The sequence below is a fragment of the Gouania willdenowi genome, chromosome 6, assembly GCF_900634775.1.
Source record: "Gouania willdenowi chromosome 6, fGouWil2.1, whole genome shotgun sequence".
Classification (NCBI taxonomy): domain Eukaryota; kingdom Metazoa; phylum Chordata; class Actinopteri; order Blenniiformes; family Gobiesocidae; genus Gouania; species Gouania willdenowi.
Window position 1 is genome coordinate 37,155,012 of NC_041049.1, and position 13,596 is coordinate 37,168,607.

At 41.8% G+C, this 13,596-nt stretch overlaps 1 protein-coding gene across 1 annotated transcript in view; it reads left to right on the top strand.

Annotated features, from left to right (window-relative positions):
- Positions 1–11,336, top strand: part of cep152 (centrosomal protein 152) — a 60,166-nt gene extending 48,830 nt beyond the window's left edge. Inside the window, exon 27 of the mRNA XM_028448674.1 lies at positions 11,187–11,336. Within this exon, the coding sequence (XP_028304475.1) occupies positions 11,187–11,323 (137 nt within the window). The 3' untranslated portion in view covers positions 11,324–11,336. The remainder of the gene's footprint in view (positions 1–11,186) is intronic.
- Positions 11,337–13,596: the final 2,260 nt, after the last annotated feature.

Here is a 13,596-nt window from a genome sequence, read left to right on the forward strand (position 1 = left end):
TATTCACTGCAGCAACATCATTTAAGAAATCCATTATAACCAAACTACTATTACCTTGACAACTCCTCCATAATCATGGTCAGCATCACTGCTAATAAAAACTACACCTGAACACTCATTTGTTGCATTAAAATACCTTTTGCACTTACCTCATACCGTTACCCAATAATAAAAGCAACAAAAACAACAGCAGCAATAAAAACTACAACATCAACAATACTAACAACAATAATAAATAAAATACACTTTATTTAATTTTATGTATTTAATAATTATTTAATTACTAATTACAATTAATCATAGACCTGCATTCAAGCTACTGCGACTTTGAGATAGTAGCAAGTTAAAAAACAAACAAACATCCTTAGGTGTGCCACACAGGCTTTCCTGCCATTTTGTCATTTACATGAATCCTCCCCACCATTACTTTCATTTGGTTGTTGTTTTTCTTTCGATGTCTAGGACTCTAAGTTCAGTGAAATATGAATCATGGACTACTTATGGAAAGTTATCTTTTTATTCCACGTCAAAGTTGGGTGAAATATCCTTAAATTTGTGATCTGTACATGATTTTGACAGAGGATTACTCAAGAAGTACACAGTAAAAGTACTCAAAATTATTCATGCATGTATGGATCGTGAGTCTATGATTCAGTGGAATATGAATCATGGACTACTTATGGAAAATTATCTTTTCATTACCTTCGTGATATCTTTAGTTTATTACTGAAGATAATAATTATTGTATCGTAATTGTCATGGGTCTGATTCTGAGACTGCTGTCTGTCCCACAGTCTCCTCCAGCAGTTCTTCAGGGCGCTCTCATTGTGATTACCGTAAGTGCACAAGAAAACAATGTGTGGCTGATTTGATCAGGCAAACGCGAACCGCGGCTGGCTTGAACGCAGTGCATATATGCGCACTACCGCACAATGACTTATTGCTAAAAAAAATAAATAAAAATAAATCTTTTTTTTTTTTTTGTTTGTTTTCAAAGTCAACGGACACATGTTTTATTTATTTATTGGATTAGGATAGGGTTAGGGTTATAATCTCAGTACGGAGGTAAACTCAGTACGTGACTCCAGCGTTCAACCCTAAGAGGCCAGTAACTCTGACATTTTACAACTAAATATGCAATATTAAAATAATTTTCCTAAAATGTTAAAAGTTGGACTGGGATCAATCAACATCATTACTTAATACCCAAATACATATTGTAACATCCCTGCAGTGTGTTATAGTTGTAGTGTTATTTTTCTAATGTTAATGTTATGATTGTTTCGATTATTGTGTGTTCTTTGAATGCATCTTTGGGCAGAGCTGGAATGTGAGTGGAATAGGGGGCGAGTCAGAGGTGAGGAAATGCCCTGTGTGTGAGAGAGAATAGCTGTTGGATGTGAACGGATGAGGTTGCATCACGATAGGCTTCAACCCTTGTTGTTGTTGTTGTTTTGGTGTGGTTATGGCCGACAGTAACCGCAGTTCTGTGTGGAAAATAAAGCAAGAAGGTTGTCGTCCTTTTCAACGTTCTGTGTGACGTTACAGAAAAAGTGGGTTTGGGGTTTTTAGTTACTCTTTAAGTACACCGGTGGGTCACAGACGGCATGTCGGGGTGTGTGTGTAGCCCTGTAAAAAGCCCCCTGCATTTATTTATTTAATTTACTGTATATCCCCATTTGTTAGTACAATGGGCTTTTAGGTTAAGTAAAAACTAAAACCTGCAGAGGAAGCTCTCGAAAACAAAACTAAATATTCTCATTAATTCTATATATATTTCTACTGTCAAAATCCTTATGATGGGCTGAACGTGTGGGAATGTTTGACGTATGAGGTCTTGAGGTGAAAATTGTATGTGGCTTTATTTTGAAATGTGATGTACAACTTCATGTAAACTACATTTTCTGATAGTTCTAAAGGATGTTGTTATGACATTATCTGCTGCACTGTATTTATATATATATATATATATATATATATATATCCTATTTATCCTTATTCTCTACCTATCCTTTATTTATCCCTCATCCTTTATATTTATCACTATTATTATTATTGTTGCTGGGTTGTTCTTTGTTCTTCTTTTCTTTGTTTTTTTTTGTTTTTGTTTCGTGCACCATCTACCAAGACAAATTCCTTATACTGTCTTAAAACTGTACTTGGCCATTAAACATTTCTGATTCTGATTCTGAGGATGAGGTTGTTTTAGGTTTATGAACTCAAACAGATTAGTGTGGTAAATTGGCCTTGAAGTCGTCTCAACCAAAGATGTGAGATTTTCTGAGCATCCCTGCATTCAGATGTCGTGGTGTTTATGATCTATGTAAACCCAACAATATCAAGCAAACTTAATAACAATATATTTTCTACTTTTAATGTTACTCTCAGAGTTACAGGAAGTGTATAATCACAGAACCAGGACACGGTGGACTCACGTCAGCTCTCGTTTATTCACATAACAGGAAGTTCCCTGACCCCCGAAGCGGTGCATTGTGGGAAATGTAGTCTACCGCTACACCTCCTCCTTTAAGCTGAAGTCGTTGCTTCTTCATAAAGTGCTTTGAACAGCGTAAACAAACCTACTGCTCCAGTGGTTTCTTCTGTTGTAATCCACACTTTCTGTCCGTTGATAGTTTTGGGAGTTGTCTGGCACGATGTCTCCGATTGTAGTGTTTTGCCTGCTCACATCTCCGCTCCTCATCCTTTTTATGAAAAGCGACCAAATCTGGCCATTTAGGAACCAGTTTGGCTGCAGACTGGGGCAGGGAGGTGCGCAGGTTTCTTCCCATGAGCAGCTGCGCTGGCGAGAACCCGTGTTCCAGCAGGGTGGCTCTGTACGCCAGCAGCGCTCTGTTAAAGTCACTGTCCTTTTTCCACAAGTCCTTGATGGTCCGAACAGCGTGCTCTGCCTCACCGTTGGCCTGGGAGTACCTGGGGCTGCTCGTAACATGTGTGAACTGGTATTCTTTTGCAAAATGCCTGAACTGTTCTGATGAAAACTGCGGCCCGTTATCTGATACCACAGTTTCTGCAGTTCCATGTCTCGCAAAGGCCTCTGCTGACGTGTGTGTGTTCAGTTCGGCTATCTCAATGTATCTAGAGAAGAAGTCAATAACAAGAATGTACTGTTTCTTTGACCACTCAAACAGATCCATGCCGACCTTCTGCCAAGGACGGTCAGGAACAGGAGTAGGTGCTGGCGGGGGGCCTTGGGGTTGGGGGTTGGGGTCGGTGGGGGGGTGCGCTGGGTGCTCGGCTGCTTGGGGCTTCCTCGGATGTGTGTGTGGGGGGCGGTGGCTGCCTCTCGGCCTGGGATCTTGGGGGCATCTGGGGGGTTGCCTGGGGCTCCCTGGCCTCCGCTCTTTATGCTGGCCTGGCTGCATCTGTGGGCCCGGGGCAGTTCCTGGATTTGCGGTAGCCGTTTTTTGCACATATACTGGTTTACGATGCACTGGCACGCCTTGCGATGTGGGATAAAACTCATACTGGGCTTAACCTTAGACACGTTAATCCCAAATACCTGCTTTAGGTACTACCATTCACTCATTCCCCCTGTTCACAGCCACCACCATTATAGCTAAGCTTCACACTTGTGTAGGGAACTAAACCCCCAAGTTGATCTGTGACTTAGAACATTGGCTTCACCAGTCAGTGGAGTCGGGGAGTCTGTCGCCTACTGTGAAGTGCAAACGTGCCCCACGGGGGGGTCTTCTCACTCTTCCTGCCCGAACAAAAGCACAGGAGAATCCAAGAACAGTTTTCCACCTATATCACCTCTCTGCTACATTACGATCAAAAGAAGAACATCCCTCTTCTCCCCCCTTTTCAAACAGATACTTTTGGGATGCTGTAAAATCAAAGAACTGTCCCAATGACCCTTTTGCCCCTGTGGTGAGATGTCACAGAAGGACACTTTCCAGGCCCCCTATCTGAGATGTCTCCCAGTGAGGAAGGGAGAACCAAGAAATTGTATTATGTTTGAAAACTTACAAATGAAAACATTATTGGAATGATTTCTACAGAAATTGAAATTGCAAATATTGTCTGTTCGATCACACTCGTTTCATGTAATTCAATAACCAACAGAATGCTATTTTAAAGTGTTTATCATTTAAAAGTGCTTAAAAATACCAGAAAACATCACAAAAGTTAGTTTGAGGTATCTACTGCAACCCTATAGTTAAGAAGAGGCATAACATGATTTTTGACATTTATGTTTATGAGTAATTACAAGTAAAATTCATTAACCGGTTCCTAAAGTGTTCCTAGGATATTTTCCAGTCGTGTTTGGTATCAAACTCTTTCATTATAGATGATATTTCAAGATATGATGTTGAAAAGATGTTTTGAAATATGTGGAATTAATTATTAGGCATTCTTTTATGTTTAGAATCATCCCTTTGTCGTCTGTCTTTTGTCTCACATACACACACCCAAGACACACCCAAAGGCAGCCAGCTGAGATGCTGGCAACTTTAAACCAATCAACGAAGTTCCCTCCTTAGGAGGCAAGTCCCAAAGATAAGCTTTTAAAAGGAAGAACGCCGCCAGAAACTTCAGTTTGGGACGCGGGCGTTTCATTACTCAATGCGTTTCCCTCCCCATCTTTTCATTTATTTCATTTTATTTTTAGTTGAAACAGTTAGATTTTGTAATCAACAGCTGCTTGGTTCGGACAAATACAGCATCTAGTGACGTGCGTAACAGCCGAAAGAGGCCCGGCCTGCGACCCACTGCGGTAAGCACGAGCCATTATCTAAGCCAGCTGCGAAGGCCTGAACGCCTGGATCGGCTGAAGGGGCTACACTCTGTTGAACCGCAACAGAGCCAACGGTGGCACGTCCTGCTGTATTGCTTCAAGCAGCACCTCCAGGTCCAACCCTGACATCATCTTCAAGGTACAAGAATGAACTTTCATCAGCAACTTCATCCACAATAGATCACATACATACTTCCATAACTACAAACTTACACACACTCACAACATGCTCCACACCCAGTTCATCTCATTCATGTGTGTTCGTCTCCCCTGTCCGTCTCCCTCTCTTTGTTATGAGCTGTCTTTATGATTTTATTCTTTGATTTTATGATCTTATTATTCGAATATGTATCCTGCATTTTTATTCAATATTTAGTAGACTAGCATTCTCCTAGATTAGTGATTTCACTTTATTACATATAACCCTCACTTTTATTAGCCTAGAAATGCATTTTATCATGATTTAATTATCCCATTTCAATTGATATTTTGACTGTGTTAATTGTTGACTTTTGAATAAAAGGTTAAACATAGTTTTTGATTCCTCTGATTCATTAAAGCTGTGATTATGGTGTAGATGTTGCTGTGAGAATTCACTTTTCCCTGGTTTCACATTGATGAGTTTAGTCTAAAGCTTAGACATATTTCTCCTGTTAAAAGGAGTGGCACCCCGCAAAATTTGAAGTAATATTAATAATCATAATTAATATTCTTAGTCATATAACACATTAATAATAACTCATCCTCCTACACTTGTCACCATACTGGCTGGATTACACAACATAATAAGCACAATATATTCTACAACCTCACATCTCACCCTCACTGCAAAACAGTCTATTGTTCCCCATCTTTTCTATGCCTTGAGTCTCTCCTCCCTGCTCCCTTTCCCCTCCCCTTCCCCCTCCCCCTCCACTTAGGTGTAACACTGCTCTCCCTTTTTATATCCTCCCTATAATAAAAGATTTCGTACCCTTCCTTAGGGAGGGCTGGTGATGGTCACAATTAAGCAATAAAATAAATCAATGTATTTTATTGCAATAACAAAATATGCATTGCTGTCTCATAATGATTGCACTTCCTGTGGTGTTGACCTTAAAAAAAAAAAAAAAAAAAAAAAGGAACAGGAGTAGGTGGTTCACAGTTTTGTAACCTATGTTTTTGGCATGTTTCACAACTTTCCACCATCTGTCCTATCTGTGCTGAGATGCCTGGCCACCATACTACCTCCTTTGCTCTGGCTCTGCACTTTGAAATGCCCTGGTGGCCTTCATGCAGACATTGTAAAATACCTGCTCTCAGCGGATGAGGTATCACAAGTCTCTCTCCTTTCATGAGAAAACCTTGTGCTACATATAAATCCATCCTGTGTTACCAATAACCTTTTATGTCTGGGTCTAGCCTACACCTTTCTGGCCAGCCTGACTCACATTGTTTCCTGATCTTTATACACAGTTCATCTTTTCCCTGTGCTAATTTTATCTCCTCCAGCCTTTTATCTGTAGCTGAGAGATGAGATACTATACAGTCCACAAAAACCTTGTGGGGGGCGAAATTATTAGTTAGGCTTAATAATACATTTACTCATATATTTTAATCCTTAAGCCTTGGGTAACTTTCCATTGTCTGATTTTCATGTCTTCAACTTTTCTGGGTCAGACTGCCTTGTTCAGAGCACACGATATCTCCCCAAAACAATAATAGCACAAGGACGCATAGGCACTCTGTGTGCGCACTCACATGCTCACACAGTCACATGTCACACATACACACGCCATACACATTCATTCACACACCCCTCCGTCTCTATGACAACCGGCAGATAACAGAACTGGTTGTTTAGACCCAAAGAAGCACCCTCTGTCCTCACCTCCTCCCTCTCTCTCTATCTCTATCTCCTGGGGGGAGGAGGGAGGGGGACTGAGGGGAATATACGTGTTGGATCAGAACTGTGTGCCACTCAATCATCGGACCTCCGGCCGTGATGGTCACTTCTTTTGTTCCATCTTGTACTTTTTAACTTAGTTTAGAATAAACCTTTTTTATAAAACCATCAATGCTTCTCCTGGACTCCATCATTCAACCAGAGCAATAAATCATGTCTCCAAATGAGGTCAACCGTAAATTCAGCCGTAACAACCTCTACCTCTTTTTCAAGCTGAAGGTCTCCTGCGGAGGGTGGGCCTGCCAGTGGAGCTCGCGACAGGGCATCAGGTTCTTCCCTGGAACGTGGACGATGATGAATGTGAAGCGAAGCAGCCTGAGGCGGAATCTCAAGATGCGGGGAGGAAGGTTGTCCAGGCCTCTTGTGCTCAGAAGAGGAACCAGGGGCTTGTGATCCATGATGAGTGTGAACTGTAGTCCCATCAGATAAGAAGAAAGTCTTTCGCACGGCGACGTGACTGCGAGTGCCTCCTTTTCTATTTCCGCGTAGCGTTTCTCCATGTCAGTGAGTCCTCTGGAGATATATGTCACAGGTCGTCATGAGCTGTCAGACTGCTTCTGTGTGGGTACGGCTCCAATAACATATGGCGATGCATCTGCGGCTACTCTTGTGTCTGCTGAGTTGGAGTACTGAGCCAGCACTTCAGGAGAGCTTAATATCTGCTTTAGTCTCTGAAAAGCGGTTTCCCGTGGCTCTGCCCAAATCCACTCATTTCGCTCTTTCTGCAGCTCCTTTAGTGGTGTGGTGACTGTGGCTAACTGTGGCATAAACTTAGCTAAATAGTTATCCATGCCCATGAGTCGGCGCACATCCTCCACACTCTGGGGCTGTGGCAGCTGCTGTATTGCCTTTACTTTATTTGGATCCGCCTCAATGATTTTAGCAGAAACTTGTGTCCCACAAAGATAATGTCACTTTTGGAAAACTCACACTTCTCATTAAGCGTGAGTCCCACCTTTTGAAACTTTTTGAGAACACAATACAGTCTCTTATTGTGCTCCAGTTTGTCTCTGCCGTAAACAAGAACATCATTGGCATGACAGATCACACCCAGCATCTTCGACATTCTCCTCTGGAAATGCTCGGGTGCAGATGCTATGCCAAATGGAAGTCTGTTAAAATGGAACCTTCCAAAAAGAGTGATGGACGTTGTGAGAGGCCTTGACTCTATTGTAATGGGAATTTGCCAAAATCCGGAACAGGCGTCGAGCTTGGTGAAAACTTTAGCGTCTTTCATCATTGCTAAAGTTTGGTCGACTGCTGGGATAATATGCCCTTCTCTTTTTACTGCTGCGTTCAGGGGTGTGAGGTCTACACATATTCTAGGGGGCTTGTTAGCTGGTCTGGGAAGCATAAAAATACCTGAACACCACTCTGTTGGTTCAGTTACTTTGGAAATGACTCCCATTTATTCCATTCTCTGCAGTTCTGTTCTCACTGCACCTCTGAAGGGACGGGGGTTACGTCGTGAAGCAGACAGGGCTACAGGTACTGCTCCCTGCTCCAGCTCTGTGATAAGGCTCTTTCAGCATTCCTAAACACATCAGGGTATGCTGCTCTGAAATCTGTCTCTGTTTCAGTGACTCTGTCTACTCTGTACACTAGTCCTTAAGCCTCACACATTGGTCTGCTCAATAGTGGTTGTACAAGACCTGACACAAGGTAAACATTTTGTGATGTGCTGCGCCCTTTAACTACCAGCGTTGCCCCAAAGCAGCCTTTACTTTTAGTGAGTAACTGCCTGGCCCTAGTAGTCTCTTTCTAGGGTTTTGCAGCTTGCCGTCCCTGTCTGGTCTATACATTTTCTCTGAAATAGATGTGACATCTGCCCCTGTTGTCTAGTTTAAATTCTAAATTTTCCCCATTTAACTTGATCTTTTGCACCCAGGGCTCTGACCTCTCTGTCTATTTCTCCCAGGAACACACAATCCTCGCTGTCTGTATCATTTTGGTTTTCTGTAACTTCACGTAACCCTGCAGCACCGCTACTGCGACAAACTACAGCAAAATGTCCTTTCTTCTGGCATTTTCGGCACAGTACATCTTTTGCTGGACAGTCTTTCCGTGAGTGTTTGTTCTTCCGACCACAGCGACTGCACTCTTTTTCATTTTGCATTGCTTGCTTTTGTTCTCTCTTTTGCCATGTTTGTGATTTTCTTCTTGTTTTATTTGTCTGTATCAAGTCCATATTCTGTGGTTTTTCCTCTGCAGAGCTGCTGTGCATAATTGTTTGTTGTTTCTTTACAGTTTCACTCTGTCTGACTTTTTGTATGGCTTTACCAAGTCTGAGTCCATTTGTAGCTGCTCTGAGAGTCTTTTGTCTCTTATGCCAAGTACAATTCTGTCTCTTATAAGTTCTTCTTTAAGAACTCCGAATCTACAATTTTCTGCTAGTTTGTGTACAGATGTGATGAATGATTCTGCATTCTCACCATCTTGTTGACGTCTGGAGTTGAACTGTGCTCTTTTCAAAAATTACATTGTGTTTTCCAACATAATGCTGTTCAAATGCTGTTTTGACAGCATCATAATTCTTTTTATCATCAGCACTCAGTGGTAAAACAGTCAAAACGTCATCTGCTGCGTCACCCATTGCATACAGGAGTGAATTCACCTGATATTCATCTGGTTTAGTGTCAAGAGCTGTTGCAATACGAAACCTTTCAAATCTTCTGATCCACTTTGGCCATTCTGAAGGACGTGAAAAGTTAAATGTTTCTGGGGGAGTTATTTGTACAGTGGTCGCCATCACTCTGTGTGGATTCCTGGCTTCTCCGCATTCAGAATCAGACTCTTCAGATGGGCTCCCATTCACTTCTCCCTCCGCCGACATGCCATGTGCGGCCGTAACCTAGCAACACTCTCGCAGCTAGCAACTAGCACCGGTGACTGCCATCCACTTTGTGACGGTCATTTTTGGTTTTAAAAGTGCACGAAAACTTCTTCCGCAAGTTAACTACACTGTACTGCACCTGAAAACGCCACGGAGACTTGCAGTTTGCCACTTCTGACACCATGTATAATCACAGAACCGGGACACGGTGGACTCACATCAGCTCTCGTTTATTCACATTACAGGAAGTTCCCTGACCCCCGAAGCGGTATATTGTGGGAAATGTAGTCTATCGCTACAGGAAGCTGTTGAGAAGATCCTGCCTGTTCTTCACAAGCAGCAGGTCAACATTTTCATTTTGAGTGAAAGCTGCAAATCTGCAGGTATGAAGAGCTTCAAAGATAAGATGACCAATGCCTCTGTCTCTGAGCCTCTGTCCAAAGCTAATAGGTCACAGCTAACACCTTAGGGATGACAGGTGGGTTTGCTTCACGTATTTCCCACCAGGATTTCATATGTGATCCCATATAAACCAGATTCACCTTTGTGTTACCTTTCCTCAGGACTTTCTAAAGCAGCACTGATCACTCATGGAAAGCTGTGGGCTCTCGGTCTTTGTTTTGCTTCGATTGGGCTCAAAAGTTCAGACGTGGTTTATGATCTTTACCACAGCGCTGGATTCTTGGGGTTTGTGGTGAAAGGTGTGATGCTTCTCAGACTTTTAAACTCGATTTTTGGAGAAAAGAAAAGTCATGTTAAAGAAGAAATACACAAAAGGGAAAGCCAGTTTCACAGAATATCAATAAGCATGGTTGGAGGGAGCACTGCAGCCTAAGATGCTGATAGCATCACAGTCACAGTTGTAAAGCGTAACTTATTCATATAACATATTTACATATAAACCACTACAACGATGTCAAAGATGCCATGAGCAAGAGTGTTTCATCTTGCATGAATACATGATCTACGGGGGCCTGTGTGAGTGACATTTGTAAGGGCAAAATTGGTTAATTATGTTTACAAATACATTTATTCATATAATTACTCATAGAACTTGTTCTTTTTAAGGCTTTAAGTTGAGACTTTTCATTTCTGCTGTCTCATGTTTTCTGCTCTCTTCTCGAGGTCAGCCACATGCTTCCCAAAACACATCTTATCCCTCAAGCTAGACACAAAGGCACCCTTTTGGTGAGAGACACACACACACACACATCCATTTACACACATTCACACCATACACACGCACACACACTATCAAGGACAGATACCGGGTGACGCCATCTCCGAACGAACAGAACAAACTGACTTGACCGCCTCCCTGTTGCTTCTTTCTTATCTGTTGGGGGGTAGGATGGTTAAACGGTGTAGAAATGTTTGTGTGAAGAACTTTTTAGTCAGTCTTGCTTTTTCCTCTGCCTGGAGCCTTTTGACCATCCTTGCTGTGGGCTGCCTTTCATTCTTACAGGATGGAAGCTTCTTTGTACTCTTTTCATTTAGTTTTATAATAAATCTTTTTTATTTAAAATCATCACGCTTTGACTAGACTCCATCATTCAACCAGAGCAATAAATCATGTCTCCAAATGAGGTCAACCGCATATTTGCCGTGACAAATTGGCGATCACGAACAGGATCCATCTTCTGCTCTAGGGGGGACTTCTGCCGCGGACCGGTATCGGAGAGGGGACGCACTTAAAACCCAAAGCCAGGTTTTGGCATGGGACTCCGAGTTTGCCCCGCGGTGGTCTGCCTCCTGGACAGAGACTGGACCACGAATCATCGGTTGATCTTCAAACACCAATTCGGACTAATAAGGTGAATATGCCTTTTTTTAATATATGTATATATTTTTAATATATATATATATATATATATATATATGTATATTTGCCCTGTGTTGATAGGCAACCAGTCAAGTATTGTATTGATTTAATCTGGAGGTTCTCTCCCCTTTCACCTGTTCTGTGTTTTGACGCAGTGAAAAGACTGCCATGGGAAAGGCTCAAATGGTTGAAGTTTGTTGCTTTTTTAATATTATAAGTTCCCTATATTTTCTTCGGGCTCCGGATATTTTTGTTCAGGCATCTAGGACGGCTGGTCATTATTTACTTTGGTTTTATTCAGGCACCTCAACGGACAGCCTGTGAGGTCCTGACCATAGGATAGACAGGCAACCAAAGTTTGCGAAAAACCCCGGTGTTATGTACCGAGTTCACCTCTGCACCGATATCAACATAGATTAAAACCCCAACCCTAACCTGATCCAATAAACTGTAGTGAAGACTACAGGGAGTAAAACACTAATAATGGGGATCAAACAAATATGAATGAAGATATCAGTGGGATATTATTGGATAAGTTAGTACTATTTATAGAAAAAGAGAAGAATCCAATAAACAAATAATATATGCATGCGCATATACAGTACAATCTCGGTATGATGTGAACTCAGATCATGAAACCGGCAAACTTTCGGTGAGTTTTACTTTTTTTTAATCTTTGTTTTTATTTTGTTTAAACGTGTGAATGGAATCAGATTTCTCCCTTTGTTTGTTTGGCTTTAATGCTTTCATTTTGGATGAGAATTAAAGGGAAGTATTGTCCATAACTATAACTGGGAAGCAAAGGGGAAATAGATTCAAATAGACACGTGACAATATGACATATTGTGGATGTTCTAACATAATATCTATTCCAGAGACTACAAAGACTTCCAATCCAACTGCGAAAGTGGGGACAAATCTTCAAATTTCCAAAAGGAGTGCACAGTTGACCCTGGCTTTGACCTTTATGGCTGAGGAGGAGGAGGTCGAGGAGGCTGGAGGGCACAAAAGCAGGTGGACACAAGAGAGAGGAAAACGGAGACACATCCAAAATGATCAGATAAGTGATTTTCCAATGATATTTATCATATGGTTTTAAGAATCCAAATGTATTCTTATGTAAAAAAAAAGGAAGGCAGAGGGCCAACGTCACTGATTTTTGATCTGTATTTTATCATGGGAAAATGATATACCTCAAAACCCTCCAACCCTTTTCTTCCCCCACCAGCACTTAACGTGCAAGACCACAAAAAAATTTCACTGGGTTTAGACATTTTTAAGGGTAAAATTAAGTCTCATCATTGGGTTGGTGGCCCAATCTGGGTCGCCTGAGATTTAAAGAGGGTTCTGCTGAAATTCTTTATAATTGATCGATATAAATGAGATAGTTTAAAGTTAAGTAACTTCCGAGCATTTAAGGAAGCTCTCCAAACCGTGCTATGGCTCATCACTCCTACGAATGGGATAAATGCAGAGAGCAAAAGACAATATGATTGTTCGACTCAACTTAACTTTAATTCTGTCTAACCTTAAAGGGCCGATAATCTTGCTTAACTCTGGTTCAGACACAGAATCCCGCAGTAAGGTTTCAACGTGCAGCAGCGTTTTGCCTACACCTGCCCAGGGAAATAGTGATAGGTTACTTCCTTTTTTTTTTTTTTTTTTTTTTTCACCTTGTTTGCACATGCTGTTGAAGGTTAACACTACAAGAAGTGCAATCTTTTAACAGCAATGCATATTTTATTATTGCAATTAAATAAATGAATTTATTTCATTGCATAATTGTGACCATCACCAGCCCTCCCTAGGGAAGGGTAAATACTTTATTAAAGGGAGGATGTAAAAGAGAGAGGGCAGTGTTGCACCAGGGTGAGGGGGGTGGGGGGGGGAGTTAACAGGGAGGAGGGATACAAGATAGGAAAACGAATGGGTGGGGAATAATCAATAAGTTTCAAGCGATGTGATGTGAAATTGTGGTTGTGTATATTGTGCTTATTGTTGTGTTATCAAGCCAGTCTGGTGACCAGTGTGCGGCTTAGGAATAATGATGGTGGCTGTGAGCAGAGGAGGAAGTGAGTGGAAGTTACATAAAACAGGTATTTGGGAACAACGTGTCTATGGTTGAGCCCAGTATGAGTGTTATCCCACAGCCCGAGGCCAGTGCGTCCATGACAAATGTGATTCCAAGAGCCGCTACTGCAAAACCCATAAGCCGCCCCCGGGCCCGAAGAAGCAGT